General features: G+C 39.0%; 1 protein-coding gene across 1 annotated transcript; it reads left to right on the top strand.

Moving 5' to 3' along the window:
• The first annotated feature begins 1234 nt into the window (after positions 1-1234).
• FAM102B (family with sequence similarity 102 member B) lies at positions 1235-25332 on the top strand. Its single transcript, XM_048312623.1, has 11 exons — positions 1235-1757; positions 14176-14296; positions 14889-14918; positions 15422-15538; positions 16718-16764; positions 19137-19243; positions 19770-19865; positions 20396-20597; positions 20681-20808; positions 21205-21274; positions 22838-25332. The coding sequence occupies exons 1-11, from the start codon at positions 1537-1539 to the stop codon at positions 22878-22880; spliced, it is 1182 nt and encodes a 393-aa protein (XP_048168580.1). The 5' UTR covers positions 1235-1536; the 3' UTR covers positions 22881-25332.
• The last annotated feature ends 434 nt before the right edge of the window (positions 25333-25766 follow it).

Here is a 25766-nt window from a genome sequence, read left to right as displayed (position 1 = left end):
ACTGATGAATGCAGTACCCAGAGAATTGCCTTCTATGATATATTGTATGCTCTTGTGGTCTGTTAAACAGAAAAGACTTTCAGGATTACTTTAGGGCACACCAAAGAAATGGTCTCAAGGGGAAAGCCATAGGTCAAGGCCAAATGCCTAGATCTCTAAGATATCTTTTTATTAATTTTACTCTAGTAAAAACACTTCTTTCAGGGCCAGTTACTTATGACATTTAGGAGTTTTGTAGGGAATTCTTTGTTAGGAATGCAAAACTGACAATGGTGTCAGAACTACCCTTGTAGGTATTTTTAACTAGAAAACTGTATATAAATTCCTTTTATGTATGTTTTAGGACAGGAAAAAAACAAGAGCATTTCTTTTCCAGACACTCCATTTTTATATTTGTTTGTGGGGGTTTTTTTACTCTTTACTACTACTTTTTTTCTCCCTAGGATTATGCTACAGGACAGTTGCGGACATTCTGATATACTTAGCTGTGTATTATTTGCACTATCTGTATTTATCAGGTATGTATTCTATGAAAAGTATATTTCTATGTATTTATACTGAACGAGGGGTAGCACTACTTTCACAAGCTGCAAGAAGGTTACAGGGGCTCAGCATCACACTGCCTGCATAATCTTACCAATTCTTCTTCTTACCATGTGATTAAGTGCCTGGTTGTGGGACGACATGCTGTGTGTTTCTTGCGCAACGCTGTAAAGAGGAAACTGATCTGCTGATGGAGGCTGCTTCGAGCTTGCTTTATGTTTAAACCTCCTGAAATGGTTTTTTAATACAAAGCTGTTCCCTAGAGAGCACGCGCTGCTGTTGAACTATACATTAAACAAGAGCGATGCATGTGTATTGTTGTAATCATCTATGCCACAGGACTGTTCTTAAATGTAAACACAGATGTGTACACCCTCCTCTACGAGATCGTGAGTATCTGTTGTTTGTAGCAGAAGCGGCGCTGGTTGTAAATTACAGGTTGAGCGGCTGTACACGACCCCTATAAGGTTTAAATTACAGTAGAAGGAACCTAAATTCAGAGTGGAAACGCCGACGCCTAAACGATGCTTTGTTTTGTTAATGCTCTCTAAATGAAGAGCTGTGAGTAGCACAGTAGGCTTCCGTTCCTGGGACGCACCCCCGGCTCCAGCGGGGTCCCAGCGAGGCGGGGGAGCTGCCGGGCCGGGCTGCACAAGCCCCGCTCGGCCGGGGCCGCGGCCACGTCACTGCTCCGGGCACCGTGTGGGGCGTGCGGAGCGGCACGCCGAGGTCCCGTTATTGAACAGCCCTGCTCCGGCCCGGGCCAACTTCTTCGGGAAACCGCACGCCGGCGTTCGAGCCTTTCGCGGCAGCGCTCGCCAATGGCTCCGGCCGCCGCTGCCGGCAGCGGGCGGAGCGGAGGCGGGCGGGTTTGAAAGGGAGGCGCCGGCTGCCATGTAAGCGCTGGCCGGGAGCGGCGCGGCCGGCAGGGGCTGAGCTGGGAGCGGTCGCCGCCGCTCCGGCCCGTCCCGCGGTGCCGCCCTCGCCCCGGGCATGGGAGCGGAGCGGGGTGGCCGGAGCGGAGCGGAGCTGCCGTGGGGGCGGCCCCCGGGAAGCCCCTGGCCCATGGCCTTCATCATGATGAAGAAGAAGAAGTTCAAGTTCCGCGTGGAGCTGGAACTGGACGAGCTTTCCTCCGTGCCCTTCGTCAACGGCATCCTCTTCTGCAAGGTGCGGCTGCTGGACGGGGGCAGCTTCAGCGGGGAATCCTCCCGGTAGGTGCCTCCGGGACTCGCGAGCCGGGGTCTGCCGGGCTGCGGCCGCCCCCGTCCGACGGGCTCCGCTCGAGACCGCGTCCCCCCGAGAGCAAGGGCGGCCCTGCCGCCTCCGCAGCCCCTCCGCCCGCTCCTCGGCTGCCTTGGCGAGCTTGGGGCTCAGCCGCTTCGCGCGGGCGGGCAGGAGCGCGGGGGCCCGGGGAAGGGAGCGGGTGGCTGCCCCGGGGCTCCTGGCGGCTGTGGCTGTGCTGCTCGCCTTTCCTCTCGTCGAAGGAAGCTCCTGTGGCACGGCGTGGCACCGGGTAGGCTGGCCGTCTTCTCATCTCGCCTGCTTTGTCAGCGTTAACGGCGAGAGAACACATGTGGGAGCACTTGTAACTCCTCGTCTGCGTGGAGTCGTAACGTTGTAAATTAAATACTGAGGCTCCTAAACACGGAGTAACAGGGGAAATTAATCCCTGAGCGATGAGGGTTGTCCCAGAGAAACGGGTCGCTTGTGCCATAATGCCTGGAGCTGATGAGCGGATGGGTAACAGAAGGGGAAGCGAATTTCTTGTCCCCAAGCCTGTAGTCTGAGCTGTCCCTTGTGAGTTGTACCACCTTATTGTTTAATGACTGGACACTGGCTTGCTGTGTTTCGTTCTACAGATATTTACATAGAGAGCTAAGTTTCATGGAAAAGTCCTCAATTTTTCCTCTAAGTGCTCAGGTCGTGTGTTACTGACCTGGTTCATACTCAGTTCTGTAGTGCAAGTGCAGCAAGGCCCATGTCCTTTTTCCCTCGTTCTTTTTGCCTTTAGTTGTGCCTCAGCAATAGAGCAGTCATCTGTTGCGACAGTGGCTCCCTGAGCCACTGGTAGCAATGGGTAAATAGAGTGCCAGTGTGTTAATTTTTTCCAAGTACCAGGCAGAGGCAGAACATTGTCAATAGGATGGGTGTGCTGTGGCTTCAGGTCTGAGGAGGAGGAGACTCCCCTCCTATTACACTTGTTGTATGAGTTATTTTACTCTAATATTATTACAAAAACAATTTACTGGAAAATGTCTTGTAGAATTCTAGGAGAAGACAGTAACAAATCCATGAATATCCAGTTATTTCCTTATTAAAATACTGTTGTTACAGAGCTTTCTGAATTATCTGCTTTTGATTCTGTAAATTAAATTAATCAAGGAAAAGGAAGAGAATAAAAATAGAACTTTGGCCTAGAACCTCATTATTTAACCATTCCATTATACTAGCATGCATAACTGAAGATAAATTTTTCTTCTGTGTGGCTGGAAGTTGTTCAACTCATCAGTGTTCTGTTCTCATTTCGTGTCTTTCTTCAACGTTTTTCCTGTGAGTGACTTCATAAGTAATAGATGATGATGATGATGACAATCGTGATTCAGGCACTAATGTGCCATTACTGTCCTATTCCAGCCCTTACTGCCTTGAAGCAATTTTCACAAGCTGACATATGTCTTCTGGGCAGGATCTCTATTTTCAAGGACTTGCTTTCAGCTGAGCAGATGGTTTTGACACATTATGGTGATTTTGAGCCTTTTTTGCCTTGCCTATTTATGATGCTAAAATTAAATGCTTGAAAGCCTACATTCATATCTTCATGAATGGTCTATTAGAGTAAAATGTGTGTGGTAGGATGGAGTATGTGTAGGGAAACCAATGTAAAAAATTGTGTCTGAGTTGAAGTTCAGAAATTCTTCCATTTTCTTTTCTGGGGGTATGGCTTAAAAAATAACAGCAATGGAACATATGCTGGTATATCAGGGTCCCTGTAAGTGAACTCATTCCTGCTTGACTGAGAGGTGTTTGGGTATGCTGGTAGGAAGGTAAAGAATTCTTCTGCAGTGATCCTTCAGTGCCAGTTTAGGGAGTGCCTTTGCTCTTGGCTTAAGAATTAACAGATGAATTTTCAGAGTGGTGATTCAGCAAAGGGTTGAATAAGTAAGGAAGAAATTAAGTTTACATCAGAATGGCAGTATTTCAAAACTTCTCAGTTGCAAACCTTCTGATGGCCATCATCTTCTAGTTGCATTCATTTATTAGTTTCGCTGTGAGCTGGCAGCTATATCCCTTAAGTAGTGATCTTTTTAGCTTTATAAAAGAATTCTGTTGTTTCAGAAAGTAATAGACAAACTCATTCCAGAACTTTTATAATACAGGGAGAAACGGACTCTGTTTTCTTAATAGCTTTATTTTTGTTACTCACTGAAGTCTAGTAAACGAATTATTTTGGGAGAAGTTATGAGGTTCTCAAGTTGGTACCCATACAGACCAATACCCTGCTGCCTCTTGCCTTAGAAAGTTTAAAAAAAAAAAGTCCATAAACCACACTAACATTATTAGCATTTTATTTCCAAAGTTTACTCACAGAGAAAAATGTCATAAAAACCCAGGGCAGCAGTTGCCTTGGAATAGGGGCCCACATGTATGTAGCAAGCGTCCTGAAAACAGTTTCAAGTGATTGTCTTGTCAGCCCTCTATGGATCATGCTGTATGAATGATTAAAGTCCTGATCCTGCAAGCAATGTGGTACCTTCATCATCCCTCTGATCATTGAAGTAAGATGAAAAGAAGACAGATAAAAGTTCAAGCTACTGAAAAATAGGGTTTTTTGCTTCTCAGATCTTTTTTGAGAAAGAGCTACCTAAGAAATATGTTATGGAGACATAGGCCACGTTACTGGAGACTTGCCACAGCCCAGTTACTTTTCAGGCTCCCACAGATGTGTGCCTGAAGTGTACAGAAATTCTGTGACCAGGTGAAAGCAGCTTGTATAGTGCAGTACACAGTGATCTGGCTGGTGTGTAAATAGCAACCACATCACTTTGCATTTTGGTGTTTGCATATAGTTTTTTAGAACTCCAATTAGAAAACTTTGATTTGAAACATCCCTATAAACATCTGTGAATACTTACTGTAGGAAAATAAAATTCGGTATTATAATACTAAATTTTTAATTACCTGACAAAATATTCAACTTTTAAAGTAATCTGGTAGTGCCAAATAAAATTTTGATCCAATGACATTGACCAGCCAAGTGGCAGCAGTGTTTAAACTGGGAAAAATGTTTGAGAGTTTTTGGGAGAGCAGAACCCTGGAGTTCTGGAGAGAATGAATGTGTTATAAGCTTTGACTCTAAAACAGGGAAAACCTTGAAGGGCGTTGTGGAAGGGGGGAGGTGCAGTTTGGTAGTTTCAGCAAACTGACAATCAGCCATACAGTGTAATTCCTGCCCTCCCCTTTCTGAAATTGCTTTCTAGCATGACTTCTGGATCTTTACCATTGTGTTTTCAGATGTTAGAATAAGGGGTAGATTTTCAGCCAATATACTGTGCATGTATGCAGAGCTATGCTAACAAACTTCATTTTCATTTAGGAAGCTTTCCTATCTTAAGCCTGGTTTCCTGTGTGGCGAGGCACCTTTGTACCTTTCCCTGGGCCAATGACAACAGATCTCTCTCTTTGAAATTGGATACGTTAATACATGACACTTGTGCGTTTTCCAGGATACTGTGTGTCTATATACTGCCTGGTCATGAAACAGTGTGCACATAATGTCCAATGCACCATCAAAGGACAGAAGATTACTTCAGGGCAGAAATTACACATACGAATATTTTGAACAGAAAAAAAATACTATTTTAAGGTACAGACCTGACTAAATATGAAGCATATTTATTTGTGGCCATTCTAATGTAGATATAAATATATAGCAAGTATAGGCTTTCTGCAACTGCCCTCACTTTAACAGGCTGAATTGATTTGATAATTGATAAGCCCCTAGAGTAGATAACTGAGGCTCATAGGCTGAGCTGTTGCTCAGTCAGCAGTAAATGAACAGATGGAATATGAGGAAACCCAAGAAATTTTGGAAATAAGGATCTTATTTCTTGAGGGTGTACTTTTAATGCTGTACTCCATCGACAGAGCCTGCAGTAGCTGTAAGCCTGGTAGTTCCATTTTTAGCTTGGTTTCCAGCTGCACCCCACTCCAGAAAAGGACTTGGTTGGTGTGTTCTTCTGACTGCTGCCTTCAGTTTGGTCATATTCCCCTTGCTTTCAGATCTGATTTCTGGCAATTTAGACTGCTGATGTTTTTATCTTCTTTCTTTTGCACAGCAACATTCTAAACTAAAAAGCTGATTATGATTGCTGTATGTGACAGACAGAGATTCAAGGTGGCCAAGAGCTGTAAGTTTTTCATCAAAACATTTTATTTTCCAACAGATTTCACCAATGTCGGGGTTTTTTTACGTACACTCTTGAGTCTTGAGAAGAAGTTGTGGGAGATCATGCATGAATATATTCTTATTCCTAATAGATACAGGCTAGAGCATGTAGTTGTTTTCTGTAGAAATTGACTTCTTATCTGCCAGATAAGTACTTCTAATGATGCATGGCCACCTCCTTCTCAACTGTCTCAAACTACATCTATTTTTTTGTGACACCAACAAGTAGGTTTTCTGCCTCACCGGATTCTTCAAGTTGTCTTTTTACCATTCTTTTCCTGATTGCTGCTATTGCATTTGAAAGGGGAAAACTCTCCTAGTAACGCAGCTTAACCAGCTCTCTGTTTTTAAACAACAATACTTGTTAGAAAAACATACCTGTCACATGGAATCACTGTCCCTATCACACTAATCTTCCTGCATGATGTATGAATCCTGCTGACAGTCTTCAGAGCTGGATAATGCTACTTCTAATAGCTTCTTCTTCAGCTGTAACTGGATTTGCAGTTGGGGAACCTGAAACAAACTAAGTTTTCAAGTACTGTGAGGAATACTGGCAGTGGGATAAAAATCCTACCTTGCAATTTTGTAGCTGCTTTTTTCAGATTCTTGAATGTCCACTTAATGTTTCCTCAGTTGTGATGAGACACTTGGTTAAGCAGCTTTCAGACCCTGTCCTCTGTAGGGAGGAAAAGGTAAGAAGAATTTCTCTACACAAAGTATAACTTCTTTTTCAATGTGTAGTTTGTTTGTACTTCTCCTTTCATTAATAGTTACAATAAAATGTGTTCAGTCAACTGATTTAAAGAATATGCATGAGAAAAAACAAAGAATCAGAGGAGTGAAGAATATAAAATTAGTTTTGAAGGGGTACATCTTAGGGCTACATTAGGGGAAAGTAAAATGTTTGTACAGTCTGCTCTTTGCATGGGGGGTAACTGGTTATTGCAGATATGAAAAGGGCTCAATCTTGTGAGACTTCTGTTACTGTAATTATAAGTACTGATAAGAGATAGGTCAACAGCTAACTAGCCACAAAAAACGTTTCTGAGAAGAGATACATGATAGACATCTGTTAAAGAGGGAGAGATAGTGGGAAAAGCTTTCATGCTTAAGGTACCTGGTTTGTGCAGAAGAACTTGCACTTTGGTTTAAAAGAGCTGGTGATGGTTTGTTGGTTTGTTTTTTCGCCCTGACCTCAGCACAGTACATGGAGTACAGTATTTTTCTGCCATAAACTTGCCATTTGCAAGTACCATAGCACCTGATTGCCTTCATATTTTAAGGACTATTTCTGTTCATGGAATAATTTAGGGTGAAGGGTAATGCTAGAGATCACATAGTCCAACTGCCTGCTGAAAGCAAGACCAATTTCAGATCAGGAAGCTCAGAGCTTTCTCTGTAATAATGGAGATGCCAGTTTTTGTAGACAACCTGCCCAGCTGCTTCACCACTTTTATTGTGAACATTTGTTCCCTTATTTTACTGGAATTTATCTTGTTATTGCCCCTTTTCCTTTCTCTGTTCCCCACTAAGAAATGTCTGGCTCCATCTTCTAACTTAGTAGAGATGGCTGCAGATGGCAATTAGATCTTCCTTCACCTCATCATCAATCACATTGTAAAAATCTCATGTTTCCAAATTCTCCTGCATCAGAGAAGAATTCATCCCTGACTCCAGACTCTGATCTCACACCCCCTGGACTTGCTTCAGTTCATCAGTCTTCTGCCAAGAAGGCCCCAAAACCAAGCACAGTACTGCAGATACCCTCTCAAATGTTCAATTTCCTCTGACTTGCTGACTTCAGTCTTCTAATGCAGTTTGCCCTTCACAGTGCTAATTCCCTTCTAGGTCTCTGCATCTGCCTGTAACCAGCAGTTTTTTTATCTACAATCAGTTTATATATATTTTATAAGAAATTGTTGACACGAAACGCTGCTAGTTAAAAATGTAGCCTGTTTTATGAGTAAAAACATGTGGAATAGAAAATGTTCGAGTTTTGCATGTACTAACAGCAAATTAAGTGGGAAGCTGTGCACTGTAAACAAGTGGAGCTCTTCCTGCAGAGCCAGCTGTTTGCTTAGTCCTGAAATTTGTGAACCGTTCAAGCTCTGTTAGTAAATGACTGGTTTTGTTCAGTTTTCTAGCAATGCTTAGGAAAAAATGGCTTTGTTGGAAAAAATATATCATCTTATATGCCTCAGGCGTGAGGGAAACAAAATATTAAAGGAAAAGTAAACCGAATTTCTTCCTGAATAGAGAAATACATTAAAGCTTTGCATAAGCTTATTGCTACAGCATATACTTTGGAGCTCATACTCCGAGCACTTCAAGTGATGCACTTTTCTGTATGAAGCCTAAATTTAGCATTTGGTTATTGGATAACAATTTAAAGTGTAGCTTAGTACTGCTCCAGGACCTTGTTGCATGTGTACCTGTATCTTTCCTTCAACTATGACACTGTGTGAATTTTACGTGGAAGTAGATTTTGGGTAGGAGGAGTGCAAGAGGGTATTCTTCTCTTACATGCCAAACCAACCATTATGTGTTAATGTATAGTATATATGAGAACTCCATATCCAACAATACCATCCTAATACTAAAGATAGCCTAGGAAAGGTTGAATCTTAGTGTAAAGTACTTGAATCTGAAGCCACTGGGAGTGTGGCTACACTGTTAGATTGTAGGTTAATGCCTTAATTCCTGTCTCTGTAAGGTAGGATCATGACACTGGCCTTTGTTAAGTGTTCCAGCTTTCTGCAGAAGAAAGATGTTAGATGCATAAAAGAAGCATATATATATATATATAAAATATCTATATGAATGGGATATTGCTCCCATTTTAAAAGACTATTTGCTAGACTAAAAATAACTCTGTAACTCCAGTCTACTAAATACTGTATTTGTATCAGAAGGACAGAGCTATCTGTATTAAGTTTATTCAGAGAGGGGTCCATCAAAGGAAGCTTTAGGTGATAGAAGTCCATTTGCCCACCCACAAATGAGTACAGTAAGCAAAGGCAGGGAGGGTGGAGGGCCTAAAATAATACCCATGTCCAGCTACTCCCAGTCCTGTCACAGGAACCATCAGCCCATCAAAGCCCATCTACACAAGCCCAGGGACACACAGGCAGGTGGAGAACTGAAATTATGGGCTTGGACAAGTGGACACTCTGGGCCCCTCCCAGGGCTGCCCCAGGAGAGCCTTAGCCCCATCCTCCAGGCAGGAAACCCATCATATTGGTAAAACGTATTTTGGACTGAGGGGAGTTGCTGCCTATCAGACACATCATGGGATACAGGGGAAGAGGCTTATTAAGGGACAATTTGGGGAGGAATGAAAGGTGGAGGAAGGGATGAGTTTGAGGAGGAGCAAGTGTGGGGAAAAACAGGGAGTTAAGGGGATAAAGGGTAAATAGTTTGCTGGTTGGTACATTTGTCTAATCTGTTTCTAATTAGTACTGTCTGTTGTATCTTTGTATTGAACTACATTGTGGCCCTTTCCTGGGGGAAGGGCTCTCTGTTCAGTGTGCATTGCGGGGCAGGGGATGTCTGAGTACCAGCAACTGGAGTCAAGAGTGTGTCACAGGGCCTGGGCTGCCAGCAACAGGAGAGGCCAGAGTGAGCACATTTAAGCCACAGAAGTGGGACTTTGGGTCACAGGGCCCTGTGTGTCCACTGTGCCAGCAGCTGGCCTGGAACTGTGGGCCAGACCACTTGCATGCCAGGAACTAGAGAGTCCAGATGTGTTAAAGCAAATGCTAGCCACTGGGGTGGGACCAGGAGTCAGAGCACCGTGTGCCTGTGGTGCCAGCTTCTGGAGCAGATGTGCTCAGGGATCAAGCTGGACTGTGGAGCAGGTGGGATATCCTGGGAGCCATACACGTCTCCATGTATGTATGTATGTACCTAGCAGACCTCTGGCGTGCTCAGCCCCAGGGGTGGGCTAAGGCTGGCTGAGTGCCCCGTGTGCCTGTGACCAGCGGGCCGGCTCTGTGTGCTCAGAGTGGGGGCTTCCCGGGAATACCTCTTAAGCCTCGCTGCTGCTTGCATCTGAGGAGTGGAGCAGCAGCAGCCTCACTGCCCTCAGGCCATCTTATCAACATGATAGCTCTTTTTCTAAAATAAACAAGCAAAACTTAGGTGACTCTCTCATCAAATTACTAGCTTTAAAAGATAATAATATGCTCATCTACCTCATGTAGTGAAGAAGCTATTTTTTTCAAGGTATTTACAGTGAGTAGATAACTCATGTTCTGTCCACAAGCTGTAAGATGCATAAGCAAACACCACTTTCTTTGACATAAAGAAGTGTACTGACCCAGCTGAATCTAAAAGTAGTTCTGGAAGTATTTTCATGTGAACATAGTCTGATACAAAGACTGAATGGCCTCTTAAAACAAATGATCCCAATTTATTGTTTCTTTGGTAACCAATAAATCTAAAATAATTGCACTACAAACCCAAGCAGTTTAACATAATATAGCTAAAGATTCTAACTGGCTGTTTAGAATAATTCAGATAAAAACTTCTTAATTTTTCCGATTAATGGAACACAGTCTTTTGGTAAATGTCCACAAGGAGTTTTGGCTTCTTTATTTCAGAGCCTCTCATGCTAAAGCTTTTCCATTTATCAAGAAGGAATCTTTCCTATGACACTTAAGGTCCTTAAAAGTGATTTATTTTTGCATTTGTAGCTATTTGCTGAACAAGGCATTAGTCATAGATTTTATCCATGAACAAACAATCTAATGAACACAACATCTTAAAAAAAAAAAAAGTCCATCTCTTTTTAACAATTTAGGATGAGGAGGTGACTGGATTAGGATTTATTGTTTCTTTTATTTGAGTTTACTTTTTCCTCTGTTGAGGGTCAAAAGAAAAATCCAATACTTTTATTCAACATTTTAAGTGGCAATTGTGTACAGTATATGAAATATATACAAATAAGGTCTTGGTTACAGCCGAAATCTTGTATTTGGAGTTTAGTCAATGTGAAATTGTCCCTCTAAAGAAGAAACAGTGATGGTAACTTACATTATACTTTGGAGTCACTTTATCTTACAGTATCTGTTTATTGAATTTATTCTTGGTTACATATTACTGACAGCATTTATTAAGTTACACCGAAGCACTACAGCCTAGTACGTATTCCAGTGCATCTTGGTAACTAAGATATGTTTTGATTAAGAAAACAACTGGTTTTGCTTTGCATGTGGTAAAGTGACCAGGAGGCTCATAGGAAACTGACTCAGAACGGAAAGCTCTCCCCAGCGTGCCTGCGGCACCGGCACAGCTGCCAAAAGTTATCTGGGTTCATTTCCATAGCAGCCAATCAATACAGCTGTTTATTTTCTGAAGGCCTTGCACTTAACGAAGAATCTTATAAACTTAGATGTTACTGTTGGAGTGAAATGTTCTGATTATTTGACCTTGTTTTTTCAGCATGATGGGAATAGCTAGATGGTACTCCTCTTTACTAAAAAATTATTAAAATACATCAATTCTTTCTTTTATACAGTGGAATTAGAAGAACTGTTTAGTGGGATTTGGGGAAGTTGGTTTTTTTTTTTAATTGTGTACAAATTTTTCTAATGTCTTGTGATTTAGGTGCCAGTGAGAGAAACTAATGATACTTTTTTTTTGACATCCTCATGAGAAGAAAGCAGTATTCCTGGTTTTGATTTTATTTTTACAAAAATTAGACCATCAGTATCCACAACTGAGGCTTTTTTACTGTCACTTCTACTTCTTGTTTGCAAATCCTGACCTGTGATATGAGTGGACTGAATCTATTAAAAGCAGAGTGGTTTCGTGCTATCTTCCTTACTTGAACCATGATATCCATATAGTAGTATTGGTATGTTGAAATAAATTCAAAATCCTGAAAGGTTTTAAGGACACTTTTATTTCTCAAGCAGATGTTGCTTACATTTATCTTGCATTTACAAGCAAAAATACGTTTAATGTTCACTGCATTATCTTTAGCTACAATGTGAGTGATGTCTGGAACACTCTGTAGAATGTGCAGCTGCTTTGACTTTGCTGCAGAGGCAGAAGGCTGTTGGGAGAAGCAGAAACAACTTGAACCATAATACTAAGTTGTACAAAGATTTTGGCACTTCATTTTGACTTCATGAGTTTACAAGAACACTTTTTCAATGGGAAAAAAGTATCATTACTTACTAACTGGAGATGTTACAGACGTAAAAACACTACAAGAACTTAGCAAAATGATGAACAGCAGCAGAAGTGATGCTCTTATTGGTAGTGGTGTCCTAGGTGACAAGGAGAGGGTGGGAAGGATGATGATGGCTGCTGTCCTACTTGTGTAACAAACAGATGTAAAGAGAAAGGATCTTCTGACTTGTATGGATGACAAGTGAACACTTTGTTTAGTGGCACTGTATTATATGTGTCACAAATGTTAGCAGTTATCAATTATCCCTTTTAAGGGTGTATTTTACTTGATGTCTTCTTGTCTGAGCCTGTTTCAATAGAGATGTAACTACTTGTAATTTGGCTTTTTAAAATTCTGTTCTTTTTTGTATTTAAATAACTCCCATGACAGCAGGATGGGATTCTTTTTTCCCAAAGTACAGGAAAGTTTGCAATGTAAAACGTACTAGATAAAGAGTAGATCATGGTGTTTACAGACCATGTTCCTTTGAGGTCACATGCTTGAATATGACTCAGTGTTGTATCATCAGAATCTATTCATCTGTTGTGGTCATTAAACTGACTCATTTTAGGCAGTCTGGCTTATTCCCACCTTAGGAAGTCACAGTGCCAGTGAGTACTGGAGCTGACAGTCTCACCAGCACAGCAAAGGGAGCTTTTGTGAGCACCCTGCAATTCTTCATTTTTCTATACACGTGATGAACTCTGGCTCCAGCTTATGCACAACCACAGAATTCTATCTGCTAAAGCTATCAAACTGCTTCTTCGATAATAAGCTGCTGTCAGAAGTTAGTATAAAACATAGGAATGTATGTATTAGAAAAATGGAAGAGGAAAAAGGAAAAATATTTTTATATGTGAAGACTGTACTTCAGTGATCAGAGTGGTAGAAAAAATTATCAGTTTCTTCACAGTTCCAAGTTGTGAGTTTAGAAACATGGGGCTAGAAAAGAACTTTTGATTATTGAGGCAAGTCCTCAGAATTACAGTCCTTATGTCCCCCGTTAGTGAAAAACTGGCCAAACTTGTGGTAAAATACTGTAAAGACTTCCTATGCATCTACTTCTCTTACTTGAAAACTGTTCTAGAAACTTGCTCTGTAGTTTGAGGCCTTCTAACTCTCAGTTTTAAATGGGTGTTTGACTATGCTTCATTTTGGTCATAACCATTTCTCATTTGACTTAAAAGTTATTTGGTCTGTCAAGTATTTGAATCACCAGTGTATTTTTATTAGATGTATTTTTTTCTTTTAAGATACAGGGGTTTTCTAGTTGTCCTCCCTGTAGCTGTTCATTTTGGAGTCTGTTCTTGGTCAGTTACCCAAACAGAATGTGTTGTCTGAGCCTTATAAAATGACATTTGTAACTGAAAGCATCCTACATCTTGCCTTTGTCTCAGCTGCATCATACTCAGACTGTTCTCCTCCAGTGAGAAACAGATCCCTTCAGATGTGTCAGCTTATTTTGCTCTCAAATGGCAAGCTCACAGTATGAAGCTGAAATTCTCATTTGTCCCAAGTGTATTACTTTGTGTCTGGTTATTGCACATCATCTCCTTTCTACTTTCCAGGCCTCAAATTTATGTAGCTTTGCTTGTATGATGCTCCTTTTCTCTGAACTGAAAAACTGTTTGTCAAAAGATACTATCTTGAGCACACTGCAAAGCTCAGCAGCTTGGGAGACAGTGCCTGGGAGCTAATATTCTGGAAGACTTCACTCTCCTGATGCAAACTGCAGAAATTACGCTCTCATTCATTTGCAAAAACACATGGCTGTTGAATTCTTCTAGAGGTCTAATACTGTGTTCAAGGTTTGGAACAGTTTTTAGTCATGCTACACTGTTAAGAGCAGAATGGGAGATTATTCAGGCCTTGGAACAGAATTTGCATGAAGTGACCACTCCACAAGCAGTGGAACCAGTGTTTGTTCTTCAGCTGTCTTACTGCAGTGTATGCTTCTGAACATATGTGCAACTAACACTGAGCATATGCTCTCTACTTGCAGGGAGGTAGTACAGGCAAATTGTGTCCGCTGGAAGAAAAAGTTCTTCTTTATGTGTAAAATCAGTGCCAGTGCCACAACAGGGATTCTGGATACTTGCACTTGCAGGGTGTCTGTACGGAAGGTAAGTAGATTTTTTCACCTCCTTTCCTCTTTTCTTGTGCTTTTTTTCCTTTGCTTTGTTTTAATTTTTGAATGTCTGATAAACTTCATAAAGCAAATTTTAGCTGCAATCACATCAGGTATTCCTTTAGTCAAAATTTTGTAGTAATCTTATTACTTACTTTACTTTGACTAATTCATGGGGGTTTTATATTCTTATTGAAGAAAACCCTTTTTCCAGCAGGGCAGCAAAGGAATTACTCCTCAGTGTTTATAAAGTTAGCCCTTGATTGATACTTCCATTAAACAGCAGTAAGCTTAGAAGCCTCGAACTGTGCTAAGTACCAGAATTTTGCAGGCAGCACGTCCTACCTTTGGGGCCAGACCTTGTAAGAGCCAAATGCCAGCTGGCATCAGGCACTTGCCCTTCCTCTCCCCAAGACAACAGTGTCTTGCTGGCCTGCTCCAAAGGCATTATGAATATTAAGGTCTAAATGACAACAGCATAGTCTAGCAAATGTGTGGTGAGATTTAAAAAAACCAAACCCAAACAAAAATCCTGAGTCAGTCTATTTAATGGCTTAATGGTGTGTCTTTTTTCCTTTTTTTTCTAGGAATTAAAAGGAGGAAAGGCATATGCAAAGGTAAATTGAGTTGTAGCTAATTTTGCCTACAGATAAGCTTTTCTTTCTTGCCATTTTATGCCCTTTTAAAGTAATTACAGAATAGTACGTAATACCCATGATTTCATTATGTGCATTGTAGTGACACAGTGTTGTTGGAACTTTCAATCAGTGTGTTTAGTAAGTATGTAACAGTGTTATACCACCAGAACTTTTTTCTTCCAAGCTGGTATGCGGAAAGGGTTAGTAAAAGTAAACATTTACATTCACATTAAAATATAAAGAAAACTCTCCTCATTCTTTTTCTCTTTCTGCACTTTAAATTTTTAACTGAAAATGGAACTATGCTGGATTTTACACTCAGGGGTTTTTTTCTGCTTTTTGCCTCCGTCCATTCCCTTTAATAGGCATCCTCTTACACATATTTGAAAGAAACTGCTACTGAGTGGTACTCAATGTGTAATTATCAAGTACCTTCATTTAGTCAAATGCTTACTACTAACTTTGTCATTTTCTCTTAACAGCTGGGATTTGCAGATCTAAATCTAGCAGAGTTTGCTGGATCGGGAAATACCACTCGTCGCTGTTTACTGGAAGGTTATGATACCAAAAATACAAGACAAGATAACTCCATTCTTAAAGTAACTTATTTCCTTTGTCATACTTAAAGCAATAAAGCAGAGAACAAGTGGTATTTTTAAGCACTTAATGAAATTTAAAACTTATTTGCTGAACCTCTTTCTGGAAGGAAAGCTATTTAAAGTAAAACCAAAAGTGTTGTTTAGAGACAATCATTAAAATCCACACAGTCAAAACCAGAATTTGTCCTACACTTTGAAATGGAGCTGAATAGCTGTAAAAGAAAAGCTTTTAAAAGGTGTTCCTAGTCTAAGGGGAGCTGTAAAATGAACAAATTAATATATGGTATCTTCAAGACTGAGCAACTTTCTGTGCATCTTTCTGAGAGTGAATCTATTAATTGGCTTATTTATGTACAAGCCACCTTCAATACCTCCATGACTCCTGGGATTTTCCTGTTTTTATTTGATAGTAATCACTGTAACAGTTGGGGAGAATTCTTAAAAGAAACCCACTCCGACATTCTCTTCCATTAGTCCAGGGAGCTAAAAAACTGAGTAAGTTCCATAAACTTGAAAATAATTCCATTAAGAATGTTTCAGGCAATTAAAAAAAAAATTCTTTTCCTACTGAGACACTGGGATTAATTTCCCACATTATTCAGTATACTGTCTATGCATGGATTTTCTCATCTCTGACAGTCACAGACTGTCCAGAACACTTGTAATTGATGGCTTTGACCTGCCTAACAGGCCTTCAATGCACTGTGTCCTATGGCTTATTTACCCTGTGTGGTTTTGCTGTGTCTCTGATGTTAGCACAACCTGTCCTGAGAGCCAGCAGTTTGCTGAACACCCTCAGCAAAGAATATATTCAGCACCTACTGTCTAAACAATACTCTTGTTTGCTCATTCAGGTTTTAAGTTTCTTGGCTCTGTTTTTCCCTTGAAGACATCTTAATTATTAATAATGCTAAGATTCTCCTTGATCTATGTGTCTTTTTCAGAATCTTGTATGTGTAAATATCTTACTTTAAATGGTATTTTGTGTTGTTTGTATGCCTACTAAGAAAAAAGATGTAGTTGTTTGCCTTAGTGTGTTTATTTGCATGTATGATTATGGCATTTTGTTTTCCTTAAATGTAACATTTGTGGCAAGTATAACTTACTTACATGACCATGTATGTGTCACAGATCAATTTTTCTTTTCCTTATGGTGGATTTTGTTTTCTTTATGTGTAGGTTTTGATCAACATGCAGCTGATGTCTGGAGACCCGTGCTTTAAAACGTAAGTTTGTAAAAAATCTCTGTGGGGTGGTGTTTTGATTGTACATTCCATGTTGAGAATTACACTTCTGATTTGTGTTTTCACATCTCTCCAATCTGGCAACAGTACTTTAAAAAAAAAAAAAAAAAAAAAGGCACAAATAAATGGCACGGTAGCTGAATAATGACTAACATGGTAAAATTGCCAGTAGAAGCATCATAGAGCTTCTTGCTGTTAGATACTTAGTATCAAGCACAGAATACTTGCCTGTATCTCTGTAATGTAAAAAAAACCACTTCAGGGAAACTGTTCCTGCAGCAACCTTATATAAATATACTTGGTACGGGGTGATCTGACTAATCCTTGTGCCTGGAAAAGGTGCTGCTATACCTTTTATTCACAAGTCTCAGGTGATTTTGAAATATTCATTTGCAAAAAAGACCCCAACAAACACAACAGAAGCGTGATTCAACTTAGTACAAGAGAATGCACTTACAGACATTTAGTTAGCAAAGACATTCTGCAAGTTAGTAAAAGATGCAAGAGGTAACCTCTGAGGGGGCAGGTAGGTAGGAAAATTCACTGCCATACATTGAGGATCCTTTGACCTTGTTGTCCTTAATCTGTAGTTAAGGAAGTGTAATAGTTGTGCTGTGATTCTGTACCAGTCTAGCTTAGGTGATTCACCACAGAACTCTTAAATGTACCCTTACACGACTAAATGTCCTTTCTTTTCTCTTCTACCAACCTTTAATGAGAAGAATAGAACACTGAACACTGTAGAATCTCATCTTGTGCTTATTGAATAAATAGCAAGAGGATATTATCTGAATTTGTCTGATTGGGCAAAACTTTTCTGTATCCCTAGTTACTTAGCACCTCTTTTACTTCAGAACAACTTTAGTACATTTACTTTAGAGTCAGACCTACTAATAAATATGTCACTGGAACTGATGAACAATTACTCAAAGGCTAAAATCATTAGTCTTGGATACTAACAAAGAAATGTATTTCTGTTTTTTACTGCCTAGTACTGAAGGAGTTTAAATTAGTACCTAAATAGCTTTCTGAATTCCTAGGAAGAAATGGCTAACTCAAATTATTCAGACTTGGCATTTTCTTCCAAACTGGTGATATAACCGCTTCCTGGAACATAAACTTTCAACACAAACGGAACAAAAAATTTATCTAATCCAGATGTCCTTTGTAGAAGGAAAAATGAACCTTAGAACAGTTTCACAATCTGGAACCAACTACATATTTTATGAAGAAGCCTCGAAGCCTTGGGGTTTGATATGGGATGACGTCCCTGAAACCATTCCGTTCTTGCTTTCAGAAGTATGTTATACAGTTAAGTCACACAGGCACTGTATTTCTAGATGTGCTTTTTTCTTTCTCTATTTACTTTCAAACATAACCTAAGAAGGGCTATGTTACTCTACATGAAGACAGTGACTAATTTATTGAATATGTCAAATCTAAAAATGTCAACCCACTTGTATGCAGACCAACAGTCTGTTCCCAAAGTAGGAAACAACAAAGCATAAAAAACGCCCTGTAGGTAACATCTTGAAATGTATTTTGGTTGTATTTGCTCACAAGAAATTGCTTGCGCTTTGTCATTTTCTAATTAGTTTCTTTTGCACTAGCAAAACCCAAACTAAGAGGTTTAGTATTTTAATAAAATCTCCCTTTGGGTCTTGGTATTAACTCAAACAAGCATTTAAGCATTATTAAAAGCCTTTAAATATTGAACTAAAATATAAATTATGTCATACATTATGCTTTTTTATTTTGTAGGAGGTAGAATTTAGAGGGCAATACATGGAGATGGTTCATAGACCCCTTTATTAGGAGCTGGGAGGGTTATCAGCCCAGAATCATTTCCTGTCCTGTAACAGGGATGAAACAAAGCCAGGAGTACGTCACAGCACACAAGCCAACTTGGCCAACTGTTGTGCATGCTGGGGGTTTTTTTACGTACCACCTTTATGTGTATTCCATCAAGTACTGAATTACATATATTCTTAGCATGTAAACTGTCCTGTGATTCATACACTTAACAAAAATAAGAAACAACTTCAAGTTAAAGACATATCACTCCACCCATCATCAGAAAAGGAAAAGCCTTTCCCAGGATCTCCAGAAGCCTGAGGGCTGAGCAGATTGATTCTGTAAAATGTCCTTAAGCTCAATAGCAAAAGCTTCTTTTTTTGTTCATTTCTTTCAATAGGGGACTAGGCAGCATGTTTTCAGAAAAGAATTGCAGGTCTGTTAAATTGATGCACAGTATGAATTATGCCAACATATTTGAAATGAAAACTATGTACTGATCGATTTGGAGGGATTACAACAGAAGTACAGCAAATCTTAACCGCCTTTTTTTCTTACAGACCTCCTTCCACAGCAACATCTATAGCAATTGCTGGAGAATCAGAGTCTTTGCATGAAGACAGGAAAGGTGGAGAAAATTTAAAAGTAGCGCATCTGGGTATAGCAGGTATAGAATAATGCTCTTAATTTTTCAATGCTTTTATAACTGGCATCATAGTTTCAAGGAGATGTACAAAATACTTCAAATCTGAAAGGGATGCTGACAGTTGGCCTGCAGAGGAACCTTCTTACATGGCTTGTGAGTTTCTACTTCAAGCACAGCTGAAATTTTATGCAGGTTAGCTTTTCAGACAGAAAACGTCTGGCACAACATTCTATTATGATACTGGAGAAAAGCATGGTCATCTCTTTAATATTGACACTACACAAATCTACAGCTACATTTCATACAAATCTTTCTAACCCAATGGTACTCTCTGTTTTGCTCAGATACATATTATGATTTTTATTTTTTAAAGAATGTATATTCATTAACATTTTTGCAGCACTTCAATCTTCAAAACGTCTGTAGAAAATCAGTGTCAAGTCTGTAATTCCTCTGGGAAATATGACTTTTGAATCTAATCAAGATTACAGAGAAAGTAGCAATAAAGCTGGCTTTAGGAACACTGTCTGACTTGCACATGTTGCAGATGTCTCATCAAAGAGTGCCTCAGTCCCAGATGAACTTGGTGCATGTGGACATTCCAGAACATCAAGCTATGCAAGTCAGCAATCAAAACTGTCAGGTAGCTGTTCACAATTTTGTTATGAGTTGTTGGGGATTATTTTTCTTTCACAGGCTTAGACAGGAGAAAATTAGTTGACTTTATGTTTTAAAAAGGGTTTGGGTTGAAAGCATTTTCCTAGGAGTTTCAGGTGTGGCAAGGGTAACATTTTTTCCCCTCTTAAAATTACACTGGATTATCTCTTCAGATGCAAGACAGTTTTTGGCCTTCGCTCCCTCCAATTAATGTATCTGAATGAGATTTTCACCTCTTCCATGAGTAAAAAAAATGGAGACTTAGCTCTAAAAGCTGAAGGGGATGGTATTTGTCATTCTACTTGTTATGATATAAACAGGAATTACTTAGAACAAAAAGAAAATGGCATGTGTTAGAATACAAAACCTGAAGTCAGTTGTCTAGTTGATGCATGCACATACATTCATAGGGCTTTTTGAAGTCCCTTCAGAAGACAAAACACAAATTCCGGTTTTAGGATGGACCTGGCCTGTCAAGAACATACGTAACCCCTCTCTCCTGCATTTTCCCAACAGGTTATAGCACATGTCATTCTAGATCATCCAGTCTGTCTGAACTCTGCCACAGGAGAAACACCTCAGTGGGGAGTACCTCAGTGGGAAGTACCTCAACAGGAACTGGAAGTATTCTAGAGCCATGTGAAGAGACTGAGCCAAAAGTAACTGAAGCTGATACTGACACATCTACTGAAGATGCACCATCGGAAAAACAATGCAGGTACACTTAATCTGAAAGCCTTATGTAGCACAAGTAAATTACTTTATTATGTCTAAGAGCTCTACATATATTTATTTTTGCAGACATCCCGTAAAGCAAGACTCTGTGGAGTCACAGCTGAAGAGGGTTGATGCTACCAGAGTTGATGCTGATGATATAGTTGAAAAAATACTCCAGAGTCAAGACTTCAGTTTAGACTCAAGTGCAGAAGGTATGGAGATCAGTAAGGAAGCTTAGGGAAAATTGATGTACATTTACAGGCCTTAGGAAAACCCATTCTCTTCACAGTCCCTGTTGTTCGTATTCATAAGGACTGTGCATGTGGATTGCTAAATTTTCTGCTTCATCTTGTCTACCAGAAATTGAAAATACCCTCACATGACTCAGGGAGCTTTCCCAGATCATTACTTTAAGCCTAAAAGAGCAAGTACTAATCTATGACAAAGGTAGCTCCTCCAACCTACACCATGTAGGAGTTGGTTCCTCATTACTTAAAGTATTTGCATCTGAAAGTATCAGCTACAGAACTGGTAGATTTAAAATTACTTAGATTTAGCTAGGGCAACGTTAAAGAAAGCTAACATATTTTAATTCATTTGCCTTTTAGAAGAAGGTTTAAGATTATTTGTGGGCCCTGGTGGAAGCACTTCTTTTGGAAGCCACCATCTACCTAACAGGTATGTAGCTTGAACAATCCATAGGCAATACTAAATAAAAATGCATCTTATACAGCAATTATTCTGCATCTACATTCTTGATCTTTGTATCTTTCTATTCTGTATCATTTAAAAGCACTAAAAGATCTAGATTGCCAGTTTTTAAAATAGGACACAGATTAGTTCCAAAACAGAACTGATGTGTCAGCCATGAGAACTAACTTTCGGAGCTTCTGAAGAGTCTCAGTTCCAAGGTTTTCAGATGCAAGCAATGTTTCAGTATGGACACAGGAAACAGACACCAGTTTCAAATGTGAGCTCTACAGCCTTACTACGTTACCCTGGAGTGGGAAGAAAATTTTAAGTGTTTTACACATCTACCTTTACAGTATCAAACTGTTACGTCTTCCTGATAACAAGCCTAATTTTCTTCAGTTTAGTTTTTCCTCACAAATCCTGTTTCCATTTGTTACATTTGTTTCAATGGTTTCTTCATCTTTCAGCTATTTGCAGTCCTAAACTCTTTCTTTTGATCATCTGCTTCAGATTGTCTTGTAGTTTAGAACCAGAGGCTTTTTTTTCTTCTCTAAACCTTCTTCAAATACCCTGATATATGACTTGACCTGAATGTGTTAATCTTCAGATGAGAAAGCATGAAAACCAGGCAATATGCTCTAATACCATGTTTCTGCAGTCCAATGTAACTCAATATTTTTAGCTCAAGAAATTAGAATATCCTCAGTATTTCAGTAATTACTATGAACTTAGGTATAAAGGCAGCTGTTAATATATTGAGAGTCATAACATAATTGCATTTTATATGTGCACGCAATACTGATGGTTACAAGATGATTCTCATCGGGTTATCTGCAAACTGGGCATACTAATGGCTGTCTAGGATCACATGAATGCGTACAGAACACATTCCTGTAGCATACAGAGATCTGTCCTAATGCAGTTGCCAGAACAGTCCACGCACAATACTATACTAAGGCAGAGCTTACCCTATTAATTTTTTACATAGTACTGCAATTTGCTGTGGAAAACCATCCAGTATGGGCTGTCACCTGGGAGGTGAGAGAGTTCAATTTACAATTCAGAATAAACAAACAACTGAAGATGTTTTTCTTGTTTTTTAATGTAAGATGATGATCACTTTCTGGTTTTTTTAGACCCACTGATTTGTTTATGGATAAATGTATATGAAGAGTATTAGCTGCATATGATATAGCTGTGGGGAGGGGTACCCTAAAGGTGATGTTTAAGAAATTCTAGTGAAGTCCAACAGTAACTTCTTGTTCAGTAACATTAGTTTTTGTTCATTTTGACTGTAGTACAAAAAAAAAAATCTCTTTAATGCATTAAAATGTAGGTGACTCCATGGCATGGTAATAATGACAAATGTTTTCTACCCTTCACATTTAGCTGGTTTGATATTTCCTGTTTGGGTGGAGAGGTTTTGTTGGGGTCTTTTTGGAAGGGCTGTTGGTTGGGTTGTTTAAACAATACACTTCCTGATATGTGATACTTGCTATTTAGCTTTCATTTAAATTAACATTGAACTAACTTTTTTCAAACTTTCAGAGTAGGATCTGGAGCATATGAGCAGGTGGTGATAAAACGCTAAACTGGATGTCAAATGAGGAAAACTTGGAACCCTGATGTTGATACTTCTGGTAGTGTTTGCTCTGTTGCAAGAGCTGAGAAAGACAAAATGAACTCAATGCACTCTTTTTCTGAAAAGCAATGGAATGCCTCTTGCTCATAGAGCATCACCTTCTGTGGTATGATGGCAATGTTTAGCTAGGTGTACCTTGTGAGACCACTTGGACCATTTCTGTAAACTCTGATGTTAGTGGAATTACTTAATATCTGTGAAACATCTGTGGAAGCATGATGAAACAAGTCGCATTTCAATGATTTATGTAAGAGATCACTTGTGGTGATGGACTTTGTTCATAATGTCTTTTCTAAAGAAACTTCTCAAAGTTGGTTGTAAAAGAACCTGAAAAAAATAATTACTCAATTTGATCCTACATGTCATTTTATTTTTACAGAAGCTAATTCCTCATATTGAGTCAGTTTTTATCAGGTCAGAATTATGGCCTCCAAAAAACAGGCCAGCTATGTTTTAACATAACCAAAACCTTCTCTTAAGAGTACTGAGCACAACTTCATTCTGAGGTTCAACAAAAGAGGTGAATGTCACATACATTTAAAACAAATCCCCAAAACTAAATAGATCGAAAGCAGCCACTAATCAGTTGTGCTAACTGTAAATTAAGTCTACAGGCTTAAATGCATCAAATGTGACATTTTTTTGTTCAAGTGATGAAAAAAGTGAGCTTCCACACCAAAACACTAAGGCACAGTAGTGTATTATCAAGAAAGTTGCCTCGATTGTTAAATCTGGAGTTCAGCAGCTGCTCCCACAGAAACTCACTTCAATAATGCATGAACATTGAGATGCAATGGGATGGTACTGTTTACAAACCTAGTCAGTAGTTTACTACCACTTAATGTTTTTTATTGTAGCTTAATCCTTCACAGTCAGTGCTTTGCTTATGTTTTGAATGTGCCTTGCGGGATTGGGGGTGTACAGGGAGATTAAACAATTTACTAAGGAATTTAAGCTTTAAAACTAGGTAAGCATCTCTACTATCATTAATATAACTTGTTAAGAGAAGCACTTTATTGTAGACCTATCTGCACACTGAAAAGGTCTTGGTGTGCAACAGCTTTGCTATTTTCTTTTGCTATCTGTCCACTGTTACATTAGGTCAATGTACTGTATTTAAATTTGCACAAGTAGTCATTTGCCTGACAGGCAAGAGCAAGCTCTTTAATTTTTCATTGAGAATATGAAAGAATCCATTTTTAGAAGGATGTGTTAGGTGTAATTAATTGTAAACTGCAAATGACTTAATTTTTTTTTACATTTAGTGGTACTGTTTATCAGTTAAGGCTTGGAATAACTAGAAATAGTGTGGCGACTTTTGAAAGCTCAGAACGCTTCAAATTTTGCTCAGAGTGGTGTTTGACACCTTTTTATTGATGTAAAAGTAGGCCATGTTTAATAGGTTAAATTAGGAAAAGCAGACTTGGTTTTCCAGAAATCCATGGCAGAATTATTAAAATTTTATTTGTATTTTTAAGGAAATTTCAGATTTTAAAGCTAGAATACTGTTATTGAATATGATGAATATGAGCTAATTCTCAGTTTTGGTACTTGCATACTTTTATTGCTATTGTTAATTATAATCTCTTTGGAGTATCTAATTAGGTAAAAGAATTAATACAAAGATTCTATTTTAGCTGCTCTTAATAGAAGTGTGTGGTATTATCAGTTTCTGTTCTCCATAGGAATTTTAAACAGAAACTACTCAACTGTTGGCATACAACTCTCTCTCACAACATTATAGTCTCCTTTCCTGTTAAATAACTAATTCATACCAAAAGAATGCCATTACAGGCAGAATATGTCAAGAATTTGAATACTTGCTTTCAGTACTCTTTAACACTGCTGTACTTGTTGGCAAATCTATTAAAACCAGTAGTAGATAAATGGTGGTTTACTTACATTTACTAGGAAAACTACATGTAGTTTGAGGAAAACAGACTTTTAAAAAACGCTGTACAGCTACTTATGTAATTCTGAAGGAAATTTCCATAGCCCATTCTATTTTAAGTTAAACAACACAGCTAATTGTCATAGATTAGATAACTTGTTTACTAGAAACAGTATTTTCTTGCCTGAGCAGATCTTTTAAGTAGTAGGGAAGTTGACATAAAAACCCAGCTTTTCATAAAACTGTATCCTAGTAATTTATTCTCCTGACTTGACTTACAACTCTTCATGAAGTGATTATGTAATTGTGCATCATTAAAGTGGAACATAACCTTCACATTTAGGTGTTGTATTTTCTTTTTAGTAAACTCTTATATGAATACTGGAGACTTTCATGTTGTAAACTGTTTGGGATGTGCTGGTGGATTATGGAATTTTTTAACTGTATTTAAATACAAATCTCTCAGACATTCAATAAACTCATGTCTTCAGCTTGGAATAAGTACCTAAACAATTGTCTCTTTTTTTTTTTAAATGCAAAAAAATGACAAACTTAATTGGCAGTTTGAATCCATTTCAGTTTCTCTTCCAGTTAAGGATGACTTTTTAAAATGCTTTGCCTTTTTCTGCTTCTGAGTTTTCACACAGTTTCAATGACATCCACATTATCAGGAAAATGTGTCATTTAGATCCCATTCTTTTCCTAATGTAGAAGGAAAATCTTTAATTTGTAACACTGATCAGAAGTATCCTGTTCAGCTATTCTGACCAAAACCAAACAATAGCTATACACCTTATTTCCCTTATATTCAGGATACTGCACTGTTTTCTTGATGGTAGTGTTGGGAGATTTTTCTGGTTGTCTTGTGGAGTTTTGTTCTTGTTAACTTTTTTCCATCTGCTGTATTTGGATTTTACAGTTTTGAACAACAGCTGCACATGAGA

This window comes from Corvus hawaiiensis, chromosome 9, assembly GCF_020740725.1.
Source record: "Corvus hawaiiensis isolate bCorHaw1 chromosome 9, bCorHaw1.pri.cur, whole genome shotgun sequence".
Lineage (NCBI taxonomy): Eukaryota > Metazoa > Chordata > Aves > Passeriformes > Corvidae > Corvus > Corvus hawaiiensis.
Note: the sequence above shows the minus strand (reverse complement) of the source record. Positions and strands in the feature narration are given on the sequence as shown.